The following is a 27,059-nucleotide window of genomic DNA, read 5'->3' as shown; positions in this document are numbered from 1 at the left end:
CATAGACCCCATAGATCCCCCGTAGACCCCATAGACCCCATAGACCCCATAGATCCCCCATAGACCCCCCATAGACCCCATAGATCCCTATTGACACCCCACAGACCCCATAGACCCCATAGATCCCCCGTAGACCCCATAGACCCCATAGATCCCCCGTAGACCCCATAGACCCCATAGACCCCATAGACCCCCCATAGACCCCCCATAGACCCCATAGATCCCCCATAGACCCCATAGACCCCATAGATCCCCCACAGACCCCATAGACCCTATAAATCCCCCATAGACCCTATAAATCCCCCATATCCAGGTGACCCGCTGTTACTTTGAGGGCGGGTTCCTGGCCACCCCACAGACCCCATAGACCCCATAGACCCCATATAACCCCCACAGACCCCATATTACCCCCATAGACCCTATAAATCCCCTATAGACCCCATAGATCCCCTATAGACCCTATAAATCCCCTATACCCCCAGGTGACGCGCTGTTACTTTGAGGGCGGGTTCCTGGCCACCCCATAGACCCCATAGACCCCATAGACCCCATAAATCCCCCATAGACCCTATAAATCCCCCTTAGACCCCATAGATCCCTACTGACACCCCATAGACCCTATAAATCCCCCATATCCAGGTGACCCACTGTTACTTTGAGGGCGGGTTCCTGGCCACCCCATAGACCCCATAGACCCCATAAATTCCCCATAGACCCTATAAATCCCCCTTAGACCCCATAGATCCCTACTGACACCCCATAGACCCTATAAATCCCCTATAGACCCCATAGATCCCCTATAGACCCAATAAATCCCCTATACCCCCAGGTGACGCGCTGTTACTTTGAGGGCGGGTTCCTGGCCACCCCATAGACCCCATAGACCCCATAAATCCCCCATAGACCCTATAAATCCCCCTTAGACCCCATAGATCCCTACTGACACCCCATAGACCCTATAAATCCCCCATATCCAGGTGACCCACTGTTACTTTGAGGGCGGGTTCCTGGACACCCCATAGACCCCATAGACCCCATAAATCCCCCATAGACCCTATAAATCCCCCTTAGACCCCATAGATCCCTACTGACACCCCATAGACCCTATAAATCCCCTATAGACCCCATAGATCCCCTATAGACCCAATAAATCCCCTATACCCCCAGGTGACGCGCTGTTACTTTGAGGGCGGGTTCCTGGCCACCCCATAGACCCCATAGACCCCATAAATCCCCCATAGACCCTATAAATCCCCCTTAGACCCCATAGATCCCTACTGACACCCCATAGACCCTATAAATCCCCCATATCCAGGTGACCCACTGTTACTTTGAGGGCGGGTTCCTGGACACCCCACAGACCCCATAGACCCCCCATAGACCCCATAGACCCCATATATCCCCTATAGACCCTATAAATCCCCTATAAATCCCCCATATCCAGGTGACCCGCTGTTACTTTGAGGGGGGTTTCCTGGCCACCCCACAGACCCCATAGACCCCATAGATCCCTATTGACACCCCACAGACCCCATAGTCCCCATATATCCCCCATAGACCCCATATATCCCCTATAGACCCCATAAATCCCCCATATCCAGGTGACCCACTGTTACTTTGAGGGCGGGTTCCTGGCCACCCCACAGACCCCATAGACCCCATAGATCCCTATTGACACCCCATAGACCCCATATATCCCCTATAGACCCTATAAATCCCCTATAAATCCCCCATATCCAGGTGACCCGCTGTTACTTTGAGGGCGGGTTCCTGGCCACCCCACAGACCCCATAGACCCCATAGACCCCCCATAGACCCCATAGACCCCATATATCCCCTATAGACCCTATAAATCCCCTATAAATCCCCCATATCCAGGTGACCCGCTGTTACTTTGAGGGCGGGTTCCTGGCCACCCCACAGACCCCATAGACCCCATAGATCCCTATTGACACCCCACAGACCCCATAGACCCCATAGATCCCTATTGACACCCCATAGACCCTATAGACCCCATAGATCCCTATTGACACCCCATAGACCCTATATATCCCCTATAGACCCTATAAATCCCCTATAAATCCCCCATATCCAGGTGACCCGCTGTTACTTTGAGGGCGGGTTCCTGGCCACCCCACAGACCCCATAGACCCCATAGACCCCCCATAGACCCCATAGACCCCATATATCCCCTATAGACCCTATAAATCCCCTATAAATCCCCCATATCCAGGTGACCCGCTGTTACTTTGAGGGCGGGTTCCTGGCCACCCCACAGACCCCATAGACCCCATAGATCCCTATTGACACCCCATAGACCCTATAGACCCCATAGATCCCTATTGACACCCCATAGACCCTATTTATCCCCTATAGACCCTATAAATCCCCTATAAATCCCCCATATCCAGGTGACCCGCTGTTACTTTGAGGGCGGGTTCCTGGCCACCCCACAGACCCCATAGACCCCATAGATCCCTATTGACACCCCACAGACCCCATAGACCCCATAGATCCCCCGTAGACCCCATAGACCCCATAGATCCCCCGTAGACCCCATAGACCCCATAGACCCCATAGATCCCCCATAGACCCCCCATAGACCCCATAGATCCCCCATAGACCCCCCATAGACCCCATAGATCCCCCATAGACCCCATAGACCCCATAGATCCCCCACAGACCCCATAGACCCTATAAATCCCCCATAGACCCTATAAATCCCCTATAGACCCTATAAATCCCCCACAGACCCTATAAATCCCCCATATCCAGGTGACCCGCTGTTACTTTGAGGGCGGGTTCCTGGCCACCCCACAGACCCCATAGACCCCATAGACCCCATATAACCCCCACAGACCCCATATTACCCCCATAGACCCTATAAATCCCCTATAGACCCCATAGATCCCCTATAGACCCTATAAATCCCCTATACCCCCAGGTGACGCGCTGTTACTTTGAGGGCGGGTTCCTGGCCACCCCATAGACCCCATAGACCCCATAAATCCCCCATAGACCCTATAAATCCCCCTTAGACCCCATAGATCCCTATTGACACCCCATAGACCCCATAGACCCCATAGATCCCTATTGACACCCCATAGACCCTATATATCCCCTATAGACCCTATAAATCCCCTATAAATCCCCCATATCCAGGTGACCCGCTGTTACTTTGAGGGCGGGTTCCTGGCCACCCCACAGACCCCATAGACCCCATAGATCCCTATTGACACCCCACAGACCCCATAGTCCCCATATATCCCCCATAGACCCCATATATCCCCTATAGACCCCATAAATCCCCCATATCCAGGTGACCCACTGTTACTTTGAGGGCGGGTTCCTGGCCACCCCACAGACCCCATAGACCCCATAGATCCCTATTGACACCCCATAGACCCCATAGACCCCATAGATCCCTATTGACACCCCATAGACCCCATATAACCCCTATAGACCCTATAAATCCCCTATAAATCCCCCATATCCAGGTGACCCGCTGTTACTTTGATGGCGGGTTCCTGGCCACCCCCGTGTTCCTGATGGAGCGTCTGAGCTGTGAGCAGCGACTGCCCGGCCCCGCCATCATCATCGACCCACACAGGTGGGGATATGGGGGATATGGGGGATTTATGGGGTCTATGGGGGATTTATGGGGTCTATAGGGGTCCTTGTGGGTCCTATGGGGGCTATGGAGGGCTATGGGGGTCCTATGCGGGTCCTATGGGGGCTATGGGGGTCTATGGGGGCTATGGGGGTCCTCTGGGGGCTATGAGGGTCCTATGCGGGTCTATAGGGGATTTATGGGGTCTCTGGGGTCTATGTGGGGTCCTATGTGGGTCCTATGGGGGATATGGGGGGTCTATAGGGGATTTATGGGGTCTATGGGGGATTTATGGGGTCTATGGGGTCTATGGGTGGTCTATGGGGGCTCTATGGGGGCTATGGGGGTCCTATGGGGGCTATGGGGGATATGGGGGATTTATGGGGTCTATGGGGGATTTATGGGGTCTATGTGGGGTCTATGGGGTCTATGGGGGTCCTATGGGGGGTGTATGGGGGCCTATGGGGGGTCTATGGGGGCTATGGGGGTCCTATGGGGGCTATGAGGGTCCTATGGGGGTCTATAGGGGATTTATGGGGTCTATGGGGTCTATGTGGGGTCCTATGTGGGTCCTATGGGGGATATGGGGGGTCTATAGGGGATTTATGGGGTCTATGGGGTCTATGTGGGGTCCTATGTGGGTCCTATGGGGGATATGGGGGGGTCTATAGGGGATTTATGGGGTTATGGGGGCTATTGGGGGGCTATGGGGGTCTATGGGGGCTATGGGGGGCTATTGGGGGATATGGGGGTCCAATGTGGGCTATGGGGGCTATGGGGGGATATGGGGGGCTGTGGGGGTCCTGTGGGGGTCTATGGGGGTCCTATGTGGGTCCTATAGGGGCTATGGGGGTTCTATGGGGGCTATGGGGGTCCAATGTGGGTCCTATGCGGTCTATTGGGAACCTGGGGGTCCTATGGGGGTCCATGGGGGTACTGGGATGTCCTATGTGGGTCCTATGGGGGATATGGGGGGCTATGGGGAGCTATGGGGGGGTCTATAGGGGATTTATGGGGTCTATGGGGTCTATGTGGGGTCTATGCAGGATCTATGGGGTCTATGGGGGTCCTATGGGGGCTATGGGGGCCTATGGGGGTCCTATGGGGGTCCTATGGGGGTACTGGGATGTCCTATAGGGGCTATGGGGGGCTATCGGGGGCTATGTGGGACCAGGGTGTCCTATGGGGGTCCTATGGGGGGCTATGGGGGGCTATGGGGGTCCTATGGGGGCCTATGGGGTCCTATGGGGGCTATGGGGGTCTATGGGGGGCGTATGGGGGGCTATGGGAGCTCTATGGGGGCTATGGGGGGCTATGGGGGTCTATGGGGGTCCTGTGGGGCTATGGAGGGCTATGGGGGATATGGGGGATATGGGGGGTCTATAGGGTCTATGGGGTCTATGGGGTTCTATGGGGGCTATGGGGGTCCTATGGGGGTCTGTGGGGGTCCTATGTGGGTCCTTATGGGGCTATGGAGGGCTATGGTTGTCCTATGGGAGTCCTAAGGGGGCTATGGGGTCTATGGGGGGTCTATGGGGATCCTATGTGGTTCCTATGGGGAGATATGGGGGCCTATGTGAGTCCTATGGGGGCTATGGGTGGTCTATGGGGGTCTATGGGGGGTGTATGGAGGGTCTATGGGGGCTATGGGGGTCTATGGGGGTCCTATGCGGGATCTATGGGGTCTATGGGGGCACGGGAGGACCCTATGGGGGTCCTATGGTGGTCTATGGGGGTCTATAGGGGTCCTATGTGAGTCCTATAGGGGCTATAGGGAGCTATGTGGGTCTATAGGTGTCCTATGTGGATCCTATGGGGGTTATGGGGGTCCTATGTGGGTCCTATGTGGGTCCTATGGGGGTCCTATGGAGGGTTATGGGAGTCTATGGGGTCTATGGGGGTACTGGGATGTCCTATGGGGGGCTTATGGGGGGCTATGGGAGCTCTATGGGGGCTATGGGGGGCTGTGGGGGGCTATGGGGTACTATGGAGGTCTATGGGGTCTATGTGGGGTCTATGCGGGATCTATGGGGTCTATGGGGGTCCTATGGGGGCTATGGGGGGTCTATAGGGGATTAATGGGATCTATGGGGGTTCTATGGGGGCTATGCGGGTCCTATGGGGGTCTGTGGGGGTCCTATGTGGGTCCTTATGGGGCTATGGAGGGCTATGGTTGTCCTATGGGAGTCCTAAGGGGGCTATGGGGTCTATGGGGGGTCTATGGGGGCTATGGGGGCTTTGTGGGTCCTATGGGGTCTATGGGGGGTCTATGGGGGGTCTATGGGGATCCTATGTGGTTCCTATGGGGAGATATGGGGGCCTATGTGAGTCCTATGGGGGCTATGGGTGGTCTATGGGGGTCTATGGGGGGTGTATGGAGGGTCTATGGGGGCTATGGGGGTCTATGGGGGTCCTATGCGGGATCTATGGGGTCTATGGGGGCACGGGGGGACCCTATGGGGGTCCTATGGTGGTCTATGGGGGTCTATAGGGGTCCTATGTGAGTCCTATGGGGCTATAGGGAGCTATGTGGGTCTATAGGTGTCCTATGTGGATCCTATGGGGGTTATGGGGGTCCTATGTGGGTCCTATGTGGGTCCTATGGGGGTCCTATGGGGGGTTATGGGAGTCTATGGGGTCTATGGGGGTACTGGGATGTCCTATGGGGGGCTTATGGGGGGCTATGGGAGCTCTATGGGGGCTATGGGGGGCTGTGGGGGGCTATGGGGTACTATGGAGGTCTATGGGGTCTATGTGGGGTCTATGCGGGATCTATGGGGTCTATGGGGGTCCTATGGGGGCTATGGGGGCCTATGGGGGTCCTATGGGGGTCCTATGGGGGTCCTATGGGGTTACTGGGATGTCCTATAGGGGCTATGGGGGGCTATCGGGGGCTATGTGGGACCAGGGTGTCCTATGGGGGTCCTATGGGGGGCTATGGGGTCCTATGGGGGCTATGGGGGTCTATGGGGGGGCTATGGGGTCCTATGGGGGCTATGGGGATTCTATGGGGGCCTATGGGGTCCTATGGGGGCTATGGGAGTCTACGGGGGTCCTATGGGGGGCTATGGGGGGTCTATAGGGGATTTATGGGGTCTGTGGGGTCTATAGGGATCTATGCGGGATCTATGGGGTCTATGGGGGATCTATGGGGTCTATGGGGTCTATGGGGGATCTATGGGGTCTATGGGGTGTCAATAGGGATCTATGGGGGTACTGGGATGTCCTATGGGGGGCTTATGGGGGGCTATGGGAGCTCTATGGGGGCTATGGGGGGCTATGGGGGTCTATGGGGGTCCTGTGGGGCTATGGGGGGCTATGGGGGGCTATGGGGTCTGTGGGGGTCTATGGGGGCTATGGGGGGCAGTGGGGGGCTATGGGGGGCCTATGGGGGCTATGGGGGGGTCTATGGGGGGTGTATGGAGGGTCTATGGGGGGCTTTGGGGGGTCTTTGGGGTCCATGGGGTTACTGGGATGTCCTATGGGGGGCTATGGGGGCTATGGGTGGTCTATGGGGGACCTGGGGGTCCTATGGGGGGATATGGGGGTCCTATGGGGTCTATGGGGGCTCTATGGGGGCTATGGGAGCTATGTGGGTCCTATGGGGTCTATGGGTGGTCTATGGGGGGCAATGGGGGCTATGGGGGTCCTATGGGGGCTATGGGGGGTCTATAGGGGATTTATGGGATCTATGGAGGGTCTATGGGGGCTATGGGGGGCTATGGGGGTGTATGGGGGGTCTATAGAGGCTATGGGGGTCTATGAGAGTCCTATGTGTGTCCTATGTGGGTCCTATGGGGTCTCTTGGGGACCTGGGGGTCCTATGGTGGTCTATGGGGGTCTATGGGGGTTTTATGTGGGTCCTATGGGGTCTATTGGGGACCTGGGGGTCCTATGGGTGTCCTATGGGGGTACTGGGATGTCCTATGGGGGCCTATGAGGGGCTATGGGGGGTCTATGGGGGTTCTATGGGGGTTCTATGGGGGCTATGGGGGGCTATGGGGTTCTATGGGGGGCCTGGGGGATCCTATGGGGTCTACTGGGGACCTGGGGATCCTATGGGGGGTCTATGGGGGGTCTATGTGGGGGATTTATGGGGTCTGTGGGGTCTATGCGGGATCTATGGGGTCTATGGGGGTACTGGGGGACCCTATGGGGGTCCTATGGGGTCTACTGGGGACCTGGGGGTCCTATGGTGGTCTATAGGGGCTATGGGGGGGCTATGGGGGGCTATGGGGGGCTATGGGTGGTCTATGGGGGGTCTATGGGGGTCTATGGGGTCCTATGGGGGTCCTATGGGGGCTATGGAGGTCTATGGGGGTCCTGTGGGGATATGGGGGTCCTATGGGGGTCTGTGGTGGTCATATGTGAGTCCTATGGGGGCTATGGGGGGTCTATGGGGGATCTATGGGGGATTTATGGGGTCTATGGGGTCTATGTGGGGTCTATGCGGGATCTATGGAGTCTATGGGGGTACTGGGGGACCCTATGGGGGTCCTATGGGGTCTATTGGGGACCTGGGGGTCCTATGGTGGTCTGTGGGGGCTATGGGGGTCTATGGGGGTCTATGGGGGTCCTATAGGGGTCTACGGGGGTCCTATGGGGGCTATGGGGGGCTATGGGGGACCTGGGGATCCTATGGGGGGCTATGGGGTGTCTATAGGGGATTTATGGGGTCTATGGGGGACCTGGGGATCCTATGGGGGGCTATGGGGTGTCTATAGGGGATTTATGGGGTCTATGGGGTCTATGTGGGGTCTATGCAGGATCTATGGGGTCTATGGGGTCTATGGGGGTTCTATGGGGGTCCTATGGGGGCTATGGGGGTCTATGGGGGTCCTATGGGGGGTGTATGGGGGGGATATGGGGGTCTATGGGGGGCTATGGGGGTCCTATAGGGGTCTATGGGGATCCTATGTGGGTCCTATGGGGGCTATGGGGGTTCTATAGGGGTCTGTAGGTGTCCTATGTGGGTCTTACGGGGGCTATGGAGGGCTATGGGTGTCCTATGGGGGTCCTATGGGGGTCCTATGGGGGTCCTATGTGGGCTATGGGGTCTATGTGGAGGCTATGGGAGTCCTATGGGGGTCTAAGGAGGTCCTATGTGGGTCCTATGTGGATCCTATGGGGGCTATGGGGGGTCTATGGGGGTCCTATGGGGGTCTAAGGAGGTCCTATGTGGGTCCTATGTGGATCCTATGGGGGCTATGGGGGGTCTATGGGGGTCCTATGGGGGTCCTATAGGGGTCCTATGGGGGTCTATTGGGGACCTGGGGGTCCTATGGGGGTCATATGGGGGGGTCTATGGGGGCTATGGGGATCCTATGGGGGTCCTAAGGGGGGTCTATGGACTGGGGCCCTATGGGATCAATATAAGGTCACTCTATGGGGCTGTGTGGGTCTCTATGGGGCTGTATGGGGCTGTATGGTGCTCTATGGGGCTCTATGGGGTCTCTATGGGTCTCTATGGGTCTCTATGGGTCTCTGTGGGGGTGGTGTGGATCTCTATGGTGCTCTATGGTGCTCTATGGGTCTCAATGGGGCGCTATGGGGCTGAGTGTGGTGCTATGGGGTCTATGGGTCCCTATGGGTCGCTATGGGTCGCTATGGGTCGCTATGGGTCTCTATGGGGTTCTATGGGTCTCTATGGGGTTCTCTGGGTCTCTATGGGTCTCTATGGGTCTCTCTATGGATCTCTATGGGCCCCTATGGGTCCCTATGGGTCTCTATGGGTCCCTATGGGTCCCTATGGGTCCCTATGGGTCTCTATGTGTCCCTATGGGTCTCTATGGGTCTCTATGGTCTCTATGGGTCTCTATGTGTCCCTATGGGTCTCTATGGGTCTCTATGGTCTCTATGGGTCTCTATGGGCCCCTATGGGTCCCTATGGGTCTCTATGGGTCTCTATGGTCTCTATGGGTCTCTATGGGTCTTTATGGGTCTCTATGGGGTTCTCTGGGTCCCTATGGGTCTCTATGGGTCTTTATGGCGTCTCTGTGGGTCTCTATGGGGTTCTCTGGGTCCCTATGGGTCTCTATGGGTCTTTATGGGTCTCTATGGGTCTTTATGGGTCCCTATGGGTCTCTATGGGTCTCTATGGGGTTCTCTGGGTTTCTATGGGTCCCTATGTGTCCCTATGGGTCTCTATGGGTCCCTATGGGTCTCTATGGGCCCCTATGGGTTTCTGTGGGTCCCTATGGGTCTCTATGGGTTTGTATGGTCTCTATGGGTCCCTATGTGTCCCTATGGGTCTCTATGGGTCCCTATGTGTCCCTATGTGTCCCTATGTGTCCCTATGGGTCCCTATGGGTCCCTATGTGTCCCTATGTGTCCCTATGGGTCTCTATGGGGTCCCTATGGGTCCCTATGTGTCCCTATGGGTCTCTATGGGTCTCTATGTGTCCCTATGTGTCCCTATGGGTCTCTACGGGGTCCCTATGGGTCCCTATGTGTCACTATGGGTCCCTATGTGTCCCTATGGGTCCCTATGTGTCCCTATGTGTCCCTATGGGTCTCTATGGGGTCTCTATGGGTCTCTATGTGTCCCTATGTCTCCCTATGGGTCCCTATGGGTCCCTATGGGTCCCTATGGGTCTCTATGGGTCCCTATGTGTCCCTATGTGTCCCTATGGGTCCCTATGGGTCCCTATGTGTCCCTATGGGTCTCTATGGGTCTCTATGTGTCCCTATGTGTCCCTATGGGTCTCTATGGGGTCCCTATGGGTCCCTATGTGTCACTATGGGTCCCTATGTGTCCCTATGGGTCCCTATGTGTCCCTATGTGTCCCTATGGGTCTCTATGGGTCCCTATGGGTCCCTATGGGTCTCTATGGGGTCTCTATGGGTCTCTATGTGTCCCTATGTGTCCCTATGTGTCCCTATGTGTCCCTATGGGTCTCTATGTGTCCCTATATGTCCCTATGGGTCCCTATGGGTCTCTATGGGGTCCCTATGTGTCCCTATGGGTCCCTATGGGTCCCTATGGGGTCCCTATGGGTCACTATGGGTCTCTATGTGTCCCTATGGGTCCCTATGGGTCTCTATGGGGTCCCTATGTGTCCCTATGGGTCCCTATGTGTCCCTATGGGTCTCTATGGGTCTCTATGTGTCCCTATGTGTCCCTATGTGTCCCTATGGGTCCCTATGTGTCCCTATGGGTCTCTATGGGTCTCTATGGGGTCCCTATGATTCTCTATGTGTCCCTATGGGTCCCTATGGGTCTCTATGGGTCTCTATGGGGTCCCTATGGGTCCCTATGGGTCTCTATGGGGTCCCTATGTGTCCCTATGGGTCCCTATGGGTCTCTATGGGTCCCTATGTGTCCCTATGGGTCCCTATGGGTCTCTATGGGGTCCCTATGTGTCCCTATGGGTCCCTATGTGTCCCTATGGGTCTCTATGGGGTCCCTATGTGTCCCTATGGGTCCCTATGTGTCCCTATGGGTCTCTATGGGTCTCTATGGGTCCCTATGGGTCCCTATGTGTCCCTATGGGTCTCTATGGGTCTCTATGTGTCCCTATGTGTCCCTATGTGTCCCTATGGGTCCCTATGTGTCCCTATGGGTCTCTATGGGTCTCTATGGGGTCCCTATGATTCTCTATGTGTCCCTATGGGTCCCTATGGGTCTCTATGGGTCTCTATGGGGTCCCTATGGGTCCCTATGGGTCTCTATGGGGTCCCTATGTGTCCCTATGGGTCCCTATGGGTCCCTATGGGGTCCCTATGGGTCTCTATGGGTCCCTATGTGTCCCTATGGGTCCCTATGGGTCTCTATGGGGTACCTATGGGTCCCTATGGGTCCCTATGTGTCCCTATGGGTCTCTATGGGGTCCCTATGTGTCCCTATGGGTCCCTATGGGTCCCTATGGGTCTCTGTGTGTCCCTATGTGTCCCTATGGGTCTCTATGGGGTCCCTATGTGTCCCTATGGGTCCCTATGTGTCCCTATGGGTCTCTATGGGGTCCCTATGTGTCCCTATGTGTCCCTATGTGTCCCTATGTGTCCCTATGGGTCCCTATGTGTCCCTATGTGGCCCTATGGGTCTCTATGGGTCTCTATGTGTCCCTATGTGTCCCTATGTGTCCCTATGGGTCTCTATGTGTCCCTATGTTTCCCTATGGGTCCCTATGGGTCTCTATGGGGTCTCTATGTGTCCCTATGGGTCCCTATGGGTCCCTATGGGTCTCTATGGGTCCCTATGGGTCCCTATGGGTCTCTATGGGTCCCTATGTGTCCCTATGTGTCCCTATGGGTCTCTATGTGTCCCTATGTGTCCCTATGTGTCCCTATGTGTCCCTATGGGTCTCTATGTGTCCCTATGTGTCCCTATGTGTCCCTATGTGTCCCTATGGGTCCCTATGGGTCTCTATGGGTCCCAATGTGTCCCTATGTGTCCCTATGGGTCCCTATGTGTCCCTATGTGTCCCTATGTGTCCCTATGGGTCCCTATGGGTCTCTATGTGTCCCTATGTGTCCCTATGGGTCTCTATGGGGTCCCTATGGGTCCCTATGGGTCCCTATGATTCTCTATGGGTCCCTATGTGTCCCTATGGGTCTCTATGTGTCCCTATGTGTCCCTATGTGTCCCTATGTGTCCCTATGTGTCCCTATGGGTCTCTATGGGGTCTCTATGGGTCTCTATGGGGTCCCTATGATTCTCTATGGGTCCCTATGGGTCCCTATGGGTCTCTATGTGTCCCTATGGGTCCCTATGTGTCCCTATGTGTCCCTATGTGTCCCTATGGGTCTCTATGTGTCCCTATGGGTCCCTATGTGTCCCTATGGGTCTCTATGTGTCCCTATGTGTCCCTATGTGTCCCTATGTGTCCCTATGGGTCCCTATGTGTCCCTATGGGTCTCTACGGGGTCCCTATGGGTCCCTATGTGTCCCTATGGGTCTCTATGGGTCTCTATGTGTCCCTATGTGTCCCTATGGGTCTCTACGGGGTCCCTATGGGTCCCTATGTGTCACTATGGGTCCCTATGGGTCCCTATGTGTCCCTATGTGTCCCTATGGGTCTCTATGGGGTCTCTATGGGTCTCTATGTGTCCCTATGTCTCCCTATGGGTCCCTATGGGTCCCTATGGGTCCCTATGGGTCTCTATGGGTCCCTATGTGTCCCTATGTGTCCCTATGGGTCCCTATGGGTCCCTATGTGTCCCTATGGGTCTCTATGGGTCTCTATGTGTCCCTATGTGTCCCTATGGGTCTCTATGGGGTCCCTATGGGTCCCTATGTGTCACTATGGGTCCCTATGTGTCCCTATGGGTCCCTATGTGTCCCTATGTGTCCCTATGGGTCTCTATGGGTCCCTATGGGTCCCTATGGGTCTCTATGGGGTCTCTATGGGTCTCTATGTGTCCCTATGTGTCCCTATGTGTCCCTATGTGTCCCTATGGGTCTCTATGTGTCCCTATATGTCCCTATGGGTCCCTATGGGTCTCTATGGGGTCCCTATGTGTCCCTATGGGTCCCTATGGGTCCCTATGGGGTCCCTATGGGTCACTATGGGTCTCTATGTGTCCCTATGGGTCCCTATGGGTCTCTATGGGGTCCCTATGTGTCCCTATGGGTCCCTATGTGTCCCTATGGGTCTCTATGGGTCTCTATGTGTCCCTATGTGTCCCTATGTGTCCCTATGGGTCCCTATGTGTCCCTATGGGTCTCTATGGGTCTCTATGGGGTCCCTATGATTCTCTATGTGTCCCTATGGGTCCCTATGGGTCTCTATAGGTCTCTATGGGGTCCCTATGGGTCCCTATGGGTCTCTATGGGGTCCCTATGTGTCCCTATGGGTCCCTATGGGTCCCTATGGGGTCCCTATGGGTCTCTATGGGTCCCTATGTGTCCCTATGGGTCCCTATGGGTCTCTATGGGGTCCCTATGGGTCCCTATGGGTCCCTATGTGTCCCTATGGGTCTCTATGGGGTCCCTATGTGTCCCTATGGGTCCCTATGTGTCCCTATGGGTCTCTATGGGGTCCCTATGTGTCCCTATGTGTCCCTATGTGTCCCTATGTGTCCCTATGTGTCCCTATGTGTCCCTATGTGGCCCTATGGGTCTCTATGTGTCCCTATGTGTCCCTATGGGTCTCTATGGGGTCTCTATGGGTCTCTATGTGTCCCTATGTGTCCCTATGTGTCCCTATGGGTCTCTATGTGTCCCTATGTTTCCCTATGGGTCCCTATGGGTCTCTATGGGGTCTCTATGTGTCCCTATGGGTCCCTATGGGTCCCTATGGGTCTCTATGGGTCCCTATGGGTCCCTATGGGTCTCTATGTGTCCCTATGTGTCCCTATGGGTCTCTATGTGTCCCTATGTGTCCCTATGTGTCCCTATGGGTCTCTATGTGTCCCTATGTGTCCCTATGTGTCCCTATGTGTCCCTATGGGTCCCTATGGGTCTCTATGGGTCCCTATGTGTCCCTATGTGTCCCTATGGGTCCCTATGTGTCCCTATGTGTCCCTATGTGTCCCTATGGGTCCCTATGGGTCTCTATGTGTCCCTATGTGTCCCTATGGGTCTCTATGGGGTCCCTATGGGTCTCTATGGGGTCCCTATGATTCTCTATGGGTCCCTATGTGTCCCTATGGGTCTCTATGTGTCCCTATGTGTCCCTATGTGTCCCTATGTGTTCCTATGTGTCCCTATGGGTCTCTATGGGGTCTCTATGGGTCTCTATGGGGTCCCTATGATTCTCTATGGGTCCCTATGGGTCCCTATGGGTCTCTATGTGTCCCTATGGTCCCTATGTGTCCCTATGTGTCCCTATGTGTCCCTATGGGTCTCTATAGGTCTCTATGGGGTCCCTATGGGTCCCTATGGGTCTCTATGGGGTCCCTATGTGTCCCTATGGGTCCCTATGGGTCCCTATGGGGTCCCTATGGGTCTCTATGGGTCCCTATGTGTCCCTATGGGTCCCTATGGGTCTCTATGGGGTCCCTATGGGTCCCTATGGGTCCCTATGTGTCCCTATGGGTCTCTATGGGGTCCCTATGTGTCCCTATGGGTCCCTATGGGTCCCTATGGGTCTCTGTGTGTCCCTATGTGTCCCTATGGGTCTCTATGGGGTCCCTATGTGTCCCTATGGGTCCCTATGTGTCCCTATGGGTCTCTATGGGGTCCCTATGTGTCCCTATGTGTCCCTATGTGTCCCTATGTGTCCCTATGTGTCCCTATGTGTCCCTATGGGTCTCTATGTGTCCCTATGTTTCCCTATGGGTCCCTATGGGTCTCTATGGGGTCTCTATGTGTCCCTATGGGTCCCTATGGGTCCCTATGGGTCTCTATGGGTCCCTATGGGTCCCTATGGGTCTCTATGTGTCCCTATGTGTCCCTATGGGTCTCTATGTGTCCCTATGTGTCCCTATGTGTCCCTATGGGTCTCTATGTGTCCCTATGTGTCCCTATGTGTCCCTATGTGTCCCTATGGGTCCCTATGGGTCTCTATGGGTCCCTATGTGTCCCTATGTGTCCCTATGGGTCCCTATGTGTCCCTATGTGTCCCTATGTGTCCCTATGGGTCCCTATGGGTCTCTATGTGTCCCTATGTGTCCCTATGGGTCTCTATGGGGTCCCTATGGGTCTCTATGGGGTCCCTATGATTCTCTATGGGTCCCTATGTGTCCCTATGGGTCTCTATGTGTCCCTATGTGTCCCTATGTGTCCCTATGTGTTCCTATGTGTCCCTATGGGTCTCTATGGGGTCTCTATGGGTCTCTATGGGGTCCCTATGATTCTCTATGGGTCCCTATGGGTCCCTATGGGTCTCTATGTGTCCCTATGGTCCCTATGTGTCCCTATGTGTCCCTATGTGTCCCTATGTGTCCCTATGTGTCCCTATGGGTCCCTATGGGTCTCTATGGGGTCCCTATGTGTCCGTATGGGTCCCTATGTGTCCCAATGTGTCCCTATGTGTCCCTATGGGTCCCTATGTGTCCCTATGTGTCTCTATGGGTCCCTATGGGTCCCTATGGGTCTCTATGTGTCCCTATGTGTCCCTATGGGTCCCTATGGGTCTCTATGGGGTCCCTATGTGTCCCTATGGGTCTCTATGGGGTCCCTATGTGTCCCTATGGGTCCCTATGTGTCCCTATGGGTCTCTATGTGTCCCTATGTGTCCCTATGTGTCCCTATGGGTCTCTATGGGGTCTCTATGGGTCTCTATGGGGTCCCTATGATTCTCTATGGGTCCCTATGGGTCCCTATGGGTCTCTAAGGGTCCCTATGTGTCCCTATGTGTCCCTATGGGTCTCTATGGGTCTCTCTGTGTCCCTATGTGTCCCTATGGGTCTCTATGGGGTCCCTATGTGTCCCTATGTGTCCCTATGTGTCCCTATGTGTCCCTATGGGTCCCTATGTGTCCCTATGGGTCCCTATGGGTCCCTATGTGTCCCTATGTGTCCCTATGGGTCTCTATGGGGTCCCTATGTGTCCCTATGGGTCCCTATGTGTCCCTATGGGTCCCTATGGGTCCCTATGTGTCCCTATGTGTCCCTATGGGTCTCTATGTGTCCCTATGTGTCCCTATGTGTCCCTATGGGTCCCTATGGGGTCCCTATGGGTCTCTATGGGGTCCCTATGTGTCCCTATGGGTCTCTATGGGTCCCTATGGGTCCCTATGTGTCCCTATGGGTCTCTATGGGTCCCTATGGGTCTCTATGTGTCCCTATGTGTCCCTATGGGTCTCTATGGGGTCCCTATGTGTCCCTATGTGTCCCTATGTGTCCCTATGGGTCTCTATGGGGTCCCTATGTGTCCCTATGTGTCCCTATGTGTCCCTATGTGTCCCTATGGGTCTCTATGGGGTCCCTATGGGTCTCTATGGGGTCCCTATGATTCTCTATGGGTCCCTATTGGTCCCTATGGGTCTCTATGGGTCTCTATGTGTCCCTATGTGTCCCTATGGGTCCCTATGGGTCCCTATGGGGTCCCTATGTGTCCCTATGGGTCTCTATGTGTCCCTATGGGTCTCTATGGGTCCCTATGGGTCTCTATGGGTCCCTATGTGTCCCTATGGGTCCCTATGGGGTCCCTATGGGTCTCTATGTGTCCCTATGTGTCCCTATGTGTCCCTATGGGTCTCTATGGGTCTCTATGGGGTCCCTATGATTCTCTATGTGTCCCTATGGGTCCCTATGGGTCCCTATGGGTCTCTATGGGGTCCCTATGGGTCCCTATGGGTCTCTATGGGTCTCTATGGGGTCCCTATGGGTCCCTATGGGTCTCTATGGGGTCCCTATGTGTCCCTATGTGTCCCTATGTGTCCCTATGTGTCCCTATGGGTCTCTATGTGTCCCTATGTGTCCCTATGGGTCCCTATGTGTCCCTATGGGTCTCTATGGGTCTCTATGGGGTCCCTATGATTCTCTATGTGTCCCTATGGGTCCCTATGGGTCTCTATGGGTCTCTATGGGGTCCCTATGGGTCCCTATGGGTCTCTATGGGGTCCCTATGTGTCCCTATGGGACCCTATGGGTCTCTATGTGTCCCTATGGGTCTCTATGGGTCTCTATGTGTCCCTATGTGTCCCTATGGGTCTCTATGTGTCCCTATGTGTCCCTATGGGTCCCTATGGGTCCCTATGGGGTCCCTATGGGTCTCTATGTGTCCCTATGTGTCCCTATGTGTCCCTATGTGTCCCTATGTGTCCCTATGTGTCCCTATGGGTCTCTATGGGTCCCCATGGGTCTCTATGTGGTCCCTATGGGTCTCTATGGGTCCCCATGGGTCTCTATGGGTCCCTATGGGTCTCTATGGGGTCCCTATGATTCTCTATGTGTCCCTATGGGTCTCTGTGTGTCCCTATGGGTCTCTATGGGGCTGAGTGTGGCTGTGCCCCACAGCACCATCGTGGTGGAGCCGGGCTGCGTGGCGGAGCTGACCCCCACGGGTGACATCAGCATCGCCGTGGGGAGCCCGGCCCCGTTACTTGTGGGGCCGGAGCTGGACCCCGTGCTGCTCTCCCTGTTCTCACATCGATTCATGAGCATCGCAGGTGCCACGGGGGGCACTTTGGGGGCACTTGGGGGGCTGGGGGCACTTGGGGGGCACTTGGGGGGCTGGGGGCACTTGGGGGGCTGGGGGCACTTGGGGGGCACTTGGGGGGCTATGGGGGGTCATGGGGGGCACTTGGGGGCTATGGGGGGTCATGGGGGGCACTTGGGGGGCTATGGGGGGCACTTGGGGGGCACTTTGGGGGGCTATGGGGGGTCATGGGGGGCACTTGGGGGCTATGGGGGGTCATGGGGGGCACTTGGGGGGCTATGGGGGGCACTTGGGGGGCACTTTGGGGGGCTATAAGGAGCACTTGGGGGGCACTTGGGGGGCTGGGGGCACTTGGGGGGCTGTGGGGGGCTGTGGGGGGCACTTGGGGGGCACTTGGGGGGCTGGGGGCACTTGGGGGGCACTTGGGGGGCACTTGGGGGGCTGGGGGCACTTGGGGGGCTATAAGGAGCACTTGGGGGGCACTTGGGGGGCTGGGGGCACTTGGGGGGCACTTGGGGGGCTATGGGGGGCACTTGGGGGGCACTTGGGGGGCTGGGGGCACTTGGGGGGCTATGGGGGGTCATGGGGGGCACTTGGGGGGCTGGGGGCACTTGGGGGGCACTTTGGGGGGCTATGGGGGGTCATGGGGGGCACTTGGGGGGCTATGGGGGGTCATGGGGGGCACTTGGGGGGCTATGGGGGGTCATGGGGGGCACTTGGGGGGCTATGGGGGGTCATGGGGGGCACTTGGGGGCTATGGGGGGTCATGGGGGGCACTTGGGGGGCTATGGGGGGTCATGGGGGGCACTTGGGGGGCTATGGGGGGTCATGGGGGGCACTTGGGGGGCTATGGGGGGTCATGGGGGGCACTTGGGGGACTATGGGGGGTCATGGGGGGCACTTGGGGGCTATGGGGGGTCATGGGGGGCACTTGGGGGGCTGGGGGCACTTGGGGGGCACTTTGGGGGGCTATGGGGGGTCATGGGGGGCACTTGGGGGGCTATGGGGGGTCATGGGGGGCACTTGGGGGGCTGGGGGCACTTGGGGGGCACTTTGGGGGGCTATGGGGGGTCATGGGGGGCACTTGGGGGGCTATGGGGGGTCATGGGGGGCACTTGGGGGCTATGGGGGGTCATGGGGGGCACTTGGGGGGCTATGGGGTGTCATGGGGGGCACTTGGGGGGCTATGGGGGGTCATGGGGGGCACTTGGGGGACTATGGGGGGTCATGGGGGGCACTTGGGGGCTATGGGGGGTCATGGGGGGCACTTGGGGGGCTGGGGGCACTTGGGGGGCACTTTGGGGGGCTATGGGGGGTCATGGGGGGCACTTGGGGGGCTATGGGGGGTCATGGGGGGCACTTGGGGGGCTGGGGGCACTTGGGGGGCACTTTGGGGGGCTATGGGGGGTCATGGGGGGCACTTGGGGGCTATGGGGGGTCATGGGGGGCACTTGGGGGCTATGGGGGGCACTTGGAGAGTGCTTGTGGGGCTGGGGGCACTTGGGGGGTCATGGGGGGCACTTGGGGGGCTATGGGGGGCACTTGGGGGGCTAGGGGGGGCACTTGGGGGGCACTTTAGGTGGCTATGGGGGGTCATGGGGGGCACTTGGGGGGCACTTTGGGGGGCTATGGGGAGGACTTGGGGGGCTGGAGGTACTTGTGGGGCTGGAGGTACTTGGGGGACTGGGGGGCTATTGGGGGCACTTATGGGGCTGGGGGGACTTGGGGGGCTATGGGGGGCACGTGGGGGGCTATGGGGAGGACTTGTGGGGCTGGGGGGCACTTGGAGTCTATGGGGAAGACTTGGGGGGCTGGAGGTACTTGTGGGGCTGGGGGGGGGATTACATGGGGGGCACTTGGGTTGGGGGCACTTGGGGGCACTTGGGGGGCACTTGGGGGGCACTTGGGGGGCTGGAGGGCACTTGGGGTACTGGGGGGCTATTGGGGGCACTTGGGGGGCTGGGGGCACTTGGGGGGCTATGGGGACTTGGGGACTGGGGGGACATGGGGGGCACTTGGGGGGTTGGGGGGCACTTGATGGGGGCCATGGGGGGCTGGGGGGCCATGGGGGGCTATGGGGGGCACTTGTGGGGCTGGAGGTACTTGTGGGGCGGGGGGGGGGTAACATGGGGGGCACTTGGGGGGTTGGGGGGCTATTGGGAGCACTTGGGGGGCTGGGGGGACTTGGGGGGCTATGGGGGGTACTTGGGGGGCTATGGGGACTTGGGGGGCTGGGGGACACTTGGGGGGCTATGGGGGACACTTGGGGGGCTAAAGGTACTTGGGGGGCTGGGGGGCTATGAGGTTACATGGGGGGCACTTAGAGGGGCTGGGGGGCACTTAGGGGGGCTGGGGGTCTATGAAGGTTCATTGGGGGTCACTTGGGGGGCTGGGGGTTACATGGGGGGAACTTGGGGGGCTGGGGGGTCATGTGGGGCACTTGGGGGCCTATTGGGGGCACTTGGGAGGCACTTGGGGGGCTGGGGGCACTTGTGGGGCTGGGGGGCTATGGGGGGCACTTGGGGTGTTATGGGGGGGCACTTGGGGGGCTGGGGGACTATGGTGGGCTGGGGGGACATGGGGGGCACTTGGGGGTCTGGGGGGCGATGGGGGACATGGGGGGCACTTGGGGGGCTGGGGGGGCATGGGGGGCACTTGGGGGGCCATGGGGGGCTGGGGTCAATGGGGAGGAATTGGGGGGCTGGAGGTGCTTGGGGGACACGGGGGGCACTTGGGGGGCTGGGGGGCTGGGGGGCTATGGGGGGCGCTTGGGGGGCTGGGGGGACTTGGGGGGCTATGGGAGGCACTTGGGGGGCTGGGAGGCAATGGAGGGCACTTGGGGGGCTATGGGGGGCTATTGGGGGCACTTATGGGGCTGGGGGGACTTGGGGGGCTATGGGGGGCACTTGGGGGGGCACTTGGGGGGCACTTGGGGGGCTGGGGGTCACTTGGGGGTCTATGGGGGGCACTTGGGGGGCTAAAGGTACTTGTGGGGCTGGGGGGCTATGAGGTTACATGGGGGGCACTTGGGGGGCTATGGGGAGGACTTGGGGGGCTATGGGGGGCACTTGGGCACTTTGGGGGGCTATTGGGGGCACTTATGGGGCTGGGGGGCACTTGGGGGGCTATGGGGGACACGTGGGGGGCTATGGGGAGGACTTGTGGGGCTGGGGGGCACTTGGGGGGCTATGGGGAGGACTAGGGGGGCTATGGGGGGCACTTGTGGGGCTGGAGGTACTTGTGGGGCAGGGGGGGGGTAACATGGGGGGCACTTGGGGGGTTGGGGTACTTGGGGGGCTATGGGGGGCACTTGGGGGGCACTTGTGGGGCTGGAGGTACTTGGCGGACTGGGGGGCTATGGGGGGCCATGGGGGCACTTGTGGGGCTGGGGGACCATGGGGGGAACTTGGGGGGCTGGGGGGACATGAAGAGCACTACCCATATGGGGCAGCTATGGGGCAGCTATGGGGTCACTATGGGGCAGCTATAGGGCAGCTATGGGGCAGCTATGGGGCAGGCTGTGACCCCATGGTGTTCCTATGAGCAGAGCAGATGGGCCGTGCCCTACAACGAATGGCCATCTCCACCAACATGGGATCAATATGGGGCAGCCATGGGGTCACAATGGGGCAGCTATGGGGCAGCTATGGGGTCACTATGGGGCAGCCATGGGGTCACTATGGGGCAGCTATGGGGTCACTATGGGGCAGCTATGGGGTCACTATGGGGCAGCCATGGGGTCACTATGGGGCAGCTATGGGGTCACTGTGGGGCAGCTATGGGGTCACTATGGGGCAACTATGGGGTCACTATGGGGCAGCCATGGGGACACTATGGGTCACTATGGGGCAGCTATGGGGTCACTATGGGGCAGCTATGGGGCAGCTAGGGGGTCACTATAGGGCAGCTATGGGGCAGCTATGGGGTCACTATGGGGCAGCTATGGGGCAGCTATGGGGTCACAATGGGGCAGCCATGGGGTCACTATGGGGCAGCTATGGGGCAGCTATGGGGTCACAATGGGGCAGCCATGGGGTCACTATGGGGCAGCTATGGGGCAGCTATGGGGTCGCTGTGGGGCAGCTATGGGGCAGCTATGGGGCAGGCTGTGACCCCATTCCTATTGCTCTAAGCAGAGCAGATGGGCCGTGCCCTGCAGCGAATGGCCGTCTCCACCAACATGGGATCAATATGGGGCAGCTATGGGGCAGCTATGGGGCAGCTATGGGGCAGGCTGTGACCCCATGGTGTTCCTATAAGCAGAGCAGATGGGCCGTGCCCTACAACGAATGTCCATCTCCACCAACATGGGTCACTATGGGGCAGCTATGGGGTCACTATGGGTCACTATGGGGCAGCTATGGGGTCACTATGGGGCAGCTATGGGGTCACTGTGGGGCAGCTATGGGGTCACTATGGGGCAGCTATGGGGTCACTATGGGTCACTATGGGGCAGCTATGGGGTCACTATGGGGCAGCTATGGGGTCACTATGGGTCACTATGGGGCAGCTATGGGGTCACTATGGGGCAGCTATGGGGCAGCTATGGGGTCACTATAGGGCAGCTATGGGGCAGCTATGGGGTCACTATGGGGCAGCTATGGGGCAGCTATGGGGTCACAATGGGGCAGCCATGGGGTCACTATGGGGCAGCTATGGGGCAGCTATGGGGTCACTATGGGGCAGCTATGGGGCAGCTATGGGGTCACAATGGGGCAGCCATGGGGTCACTATGGGGCAGCTATGGGGCAGCTATGGGGCAGCTATGGGGCAGGCTGTGACCCCATTGTATCCCTATGAGCAGAGCAGATGGGCCGTGCCCTACAACGAATGGCCATCTCCACCAACATGGGATCAATATGGGGCAGCCATGGGGTCACAATGGGGCAGCTATGGGGCAGCTATGGGGTCACTATGGGGCAGCTATGGGGTCACTATGGGGTCACTATGGGGCAGCCATGGGGTCACTATGGGGCAGCTATGGGGCAGCTATGGGGTCACTATGGGGCAGCCATGGGGTCACTATGGGGCAGCTATGGGGCAGCTATGGGGTCACTGTGGGGCAGCTATGGGGTCACTATGGGGCAACTATGGGGTCACTATGGGGCAGCCATGGGGACACTATGGGTCACTATGGGGCAGCTATGGGGTCACTATGGGGCAGCTATGGGGCAGCTATGGGGTCACTATAGGGCAGCTATGGGGCAGCTATGGGGTCACTATGGGGCAGCTATGGGGTCACTATGGGGTCACTATGGGGCAGCCATGGGGACACTATGGGTCACTATGGGGCAGCTATGGGGTCACTATGGGGCAGCTATGGGGCAGCTAGGGGGTCACTATAGGGCAGCTATGGGGCAGCTATGGGGTCACTATGGGGCAGCTATGGGGTCACTATGGGGCAGCTATGGGGCAGCTATGGGGTCACTATGGGGCAGCCATGGGGACACTATGGGTCACTATGGGGCAGCTATGGGGCAGCTATGGGGTCACTATGGGTCACTATGGGGCAGCTATGGGGTCACTATGGGGCAGCTATGGGGCAGCTATGGGGTCACTATAGGGCAGCTATGGGGCAGCTATGGGGTCACTATGGGGCAGCTATGGGGTCACTATGGGGTCACTATGGGGCAGCTATGGGGTCACTATGGGGTCACTATGGGGTCACTATGGGGTCACTATGGGGCAGCTATGGGGTCACTATGGGGTCACTATGGGGCAGCCATGGGGACACTATGGGTCACTATGGGGCAGCTATGGGGTCACTATGGGGCAGCTATGGGGCAGCTAGGGGGTCACTATAGGGCAGCTATGGGGCAGCTATGGGGTCACTATGGGGCAGCCATGGGGTCACTATGGGGCAGCTATGGGGCAGCTATGGGGTCACTATGGGGCAGCCATGGGGACACTATGGGTTACTATGGGGCAGCTATGGGGCAGCTATGGGGTCACTATGGGGCAGCTATGGGGTCACTATGGGGTCACTATGGGGCAGCTATGGGGTCACTATGGGGCAGCTATGGGGTCACTATGGGGTCACTATGGGGCAGCTATGGGGTCACTATGGGGCAGCTATGGGGTCACTATGGGGTCACAATGGGGCAGCCATGGGGTCACTATGGGGCAGCTATGGGGCAGCTATGGGGCAGCTATGGGGTCACTATGGGGCAGCTATGGGGTCACTATGGGGCAGCCATGGGGTCACTATGGGGCAGCTATGGGGCAGCTATGGGGCAGCTATGGGGTCACTATGGGGTCACTATGGGGCAGCCATGGGGTCACTATGGGGCAGCTATGGGGCAGCTATGGGGTCACAATGGGGCAGCCATGGGGTCGCTGTGGGGCAGCTATGGGGCAGCTATGGGGCAGGCTGTGACCCCATGGTGTCCCTATAAGCAGAGCAGATGGGCCGTGCCCTACAGCGAATGTCCATCTCCACCAACATCAAGGAGCGCCTGGATTTCTCCTGTGCCGTATTTGGGGCCGGGGGGGAACTGGTGTCCAACGCGCCCCATATCCCTGTACACCTGGGGGCCATGCAGGACGCCGTGCAGTTCCAGGTACAACTGCCCCATAGGGAAACACTGGGACCCATAGAAAAGCATTGAGACCCATAGAGGGACATTGGGACCCATAGGGATGCACTGGGACACATTGGGACTCATAGGGATGTATTGGGACCCATAGAGGGACATTGGGACCCATAGAGATGAATTGGGACCCATAGAGATTCATTGGGACCCATAGGGACCCATAGAGACACATTGGGACCCATAGAGGTGCATTGGGACCCATAGAGAAGCATTGGGACCCATAGAGGGACATTGGGACCCATAGAGATGCATTGGGACACATTGGGACCCATAGGGATGCATTGGGACCCATAGGGATGTATTGGGACCCATAGAGGGACATTGGGACACATAGAGATGAATTGGGACCCATAGAGATTCATTGGGACCCATAGGGACCCATAGAGACACATTGGGACCCATAGGGACACATTGGGACCCATAGAAAAGCATTGGGACCCATAGGGAAACATTGGGACCCATAGAAAAGCATTGGGACCCATAGAGATGCATTGGGAACCATAGGGATGCATTGGGACCCATAGAGAAGCATTGGGACCCATAGAGACGCATTGGGAACCATAGAGATGCATTGGGACCCATAGAGACGCATTGGGACCCATAGAGATGCATTGGGACCCATAGAAATACATTGGGACCCATAGGAACACATAGGGTGTCATTGAGACCCATAGAGATGCATTGGGACACATTGGGACCCATAGGGATGCATTGGGACCCATAGGGATGCATTGGGACCCATAGAAATACATTGGGACCCATAGAGAAGCATTGGGACCCATAGGGATGCATTGGGACCCATAGAAAAACACTGGGACCCATAGAAAAACACTGGGACCCATATATCCCCCTGCCCCCCATCCAGCCCCATAGATCCCCCCATAGACCCCATAGATCCCCCCATAGACCCCATAGATCCCCCTATCCTGCCCCATAGATCCCCCCATAGACCCCATAGATCCCCCTATCCCGCCCCATAGAGACCCCCATAGACCCCATAGATCCCCCCATCCCGCCCCATAGATCCCTCCGCCCCATAGATCCCCCCATCCCGCCCCATAGATCCCCCCATAGACCCCATAGATCCCCCTATCCTGCCCCATAGATCCCCCCATCCCGCCCCATAGATCCCCACATAGACCCCATAGATCCCCCCATCCTGCCCCATAGAGACCCCCATAGACCCCATAGATCCCCCTTCCCCATAGAGACCCCCATAGACCCCATAGATCCCCCCATCCCGCCCCATAGATACCCCATAGACCCCATAGGTCCCCCCATAGACCCCATAGATCCCCCTATCCTGCCCCATAGATCCCCCCATAGACCCCATAGATCCCCCCGCCCCATAGATCCCCCCATAGACCCCATAGATCCCCCCATCCCGCCCCATAGATCCCCCCATAGACCCCATAGATCCCCCCGCCCCATAGATCCCCCCATAGACCCCATAGATCCCCCCATCCTGCCCCATAGAGACCCCCATAGACCCCATAGATCCCCCCATCCTGCCCCATAGATACCCCATAGACCCCATAGATCCCCCCATAGACCCCATAGATCCCCCTATCCTGCCCCATAGATCCCCCCATAGACCCCATAGATCCCCCCGCCCCATAGATCCCCCCATCTCGCCCCATAGAGACCCCCATAGACCCCATAGATCCCCCCATCCCGCCCCATAGATCCCCCCATAGACCCCATAGATCCCCCCATCCCGACCCATAGGCCCCCCATAGACCCCATTGATCCCCCCCTCCATCCACCCCATAGATCCCCCTGCCCCATAGATCCCCCCATAGACCCCATAGATCCCCCTGCCCCATAGATCCCCCCATAGACCCCTCTGTCTCCCCATAGATCCGCAGTGTGGGGCCGGAGCTGCAGCCCGGTGACGTCCTGCTGAGCAACCACCCCATAGCAGGGGGCAGCCACCTGCCAGACCTCACCGTCATCACACCCGTATGGATGGGGGGCTATGGGGGGATATGGGGCTATGGGGGGATATGGGGGGGATATGGGGGGATATGGGGGATATGGGGGGATATGGGGGATATGGGGGGATATGGGGGGATATGGGGGGACATGGGGGGGATATGGGGGGATATGGGGGGGATATGAGGGGATATGGGGGACATGGGGGGGATATGGGGGGATATGGGGGGGATATGAGGGGATATGGGGGGTTATGGGGGGGTATGGGGGGTGTATGGGGGGTAATGGGGGGATATGGGAGGGATATGGGGGGATATGGGGGGTAATGGGGAGATAGGGGGGGTATTGGGGGTATGGGGTGATATGGGGGGGATATGGGGGGGTATGGGGGGTAATGGGGGGATATGGGGGGGATATGGGGGGATATGGGGTGATATGGGGGATATGGGGGGATATGGGGGTATGGGGGGACATGGGGGGGATATGGGGGGATATGGGGGGACATGGGGGGGATATGGGGGGATATGGGGGTATGGGGGGATATGGGGGGGATATGAGGGGATATGGGGGGTTATGGGGGGGTATGGGGGGTGTATGGGGGGTAATGGGGGGATATGGGGGGGATATGGGGGGATATGGGGGGTAATGGGGAGATGGGGGGGTATGGGGGGTATGGGGTGATATGGGGGGGATATGGGGGGGTATGGGGTGGTATGGGGTGGTATGGGGGGGAGATGGGGGGGTATGGGGGGATATGGGGGATATGGGGGGATATGGGGGGGTATGGGAGGGATATGGGGGGTAATGGGGAGATAGGGGGGGTATGGGGAGATATGGGGGGATATGGGGGGATATGGGGGATATGGGGGATATGGGGCTATGGGGGGATATGGGGGGATATGGGGGGGTATGGGGGGCAATAGGGGGCAATGGG

General features: G+C 58.0%; 1 protein-coding gene across 10 annotated transcripts in view; it reads left to right on the top strand.

Moving 5' to 3' along the window:
• The window catches only part of OPLAH (5-oxoprolinase, ATP-hydrolysing), a 142,187-nt gene that overhangs the window by 64,163 nt on the left and 50,965 nt on the right, over positions 1–27,059 (top strand). For all 10 annotated transcript variants that reach the window (XR_014942348.1, XM_085536841.1, XM_085536839.1 and 7 more), the window contains 4 exons: positions 3,498–3,610; positions 17,456–17,607; positions 23,997–24,157; positions 26,051–26,152. Coding sequence is in view for 9 of the 10 variants with exons in the window: in XM_085536841.1 (XP_085392967.1) it covers positions 3,498–3,610; positions 17,456–17,607; positions 23,997–24,157; positions 26,051–26,152 (528 nt within the window). In the remaining variant the exon portion in view is untranslated. The remainder of the gene's footprint in view (positions 1–3,497; positions 3,611–17,455; positions 17,608–23,996; positions 24,158–26,050; positions 26,153–27,059) is intronic.

This window comes from Coturnix japonica, chromosome 2 (genome assembly GCF_054131305.1).
Source record: "Coturnix japonica strain WE chromosome 2, WE-NBRP24, whole genome shotgun sequence".
In the NCBI taxonomy this organism is placed as follows: domain Eukaryota; kingdom Metazoa; phylum Chordata; class Aves; order Galliformes; family Phasianidae; genus Coturnix; species Coturnix japonica.
Note: the sequence above shows the minus strand (reverse complement) of the source record. Positions and strands in the feature narration are given on the sequence as shown.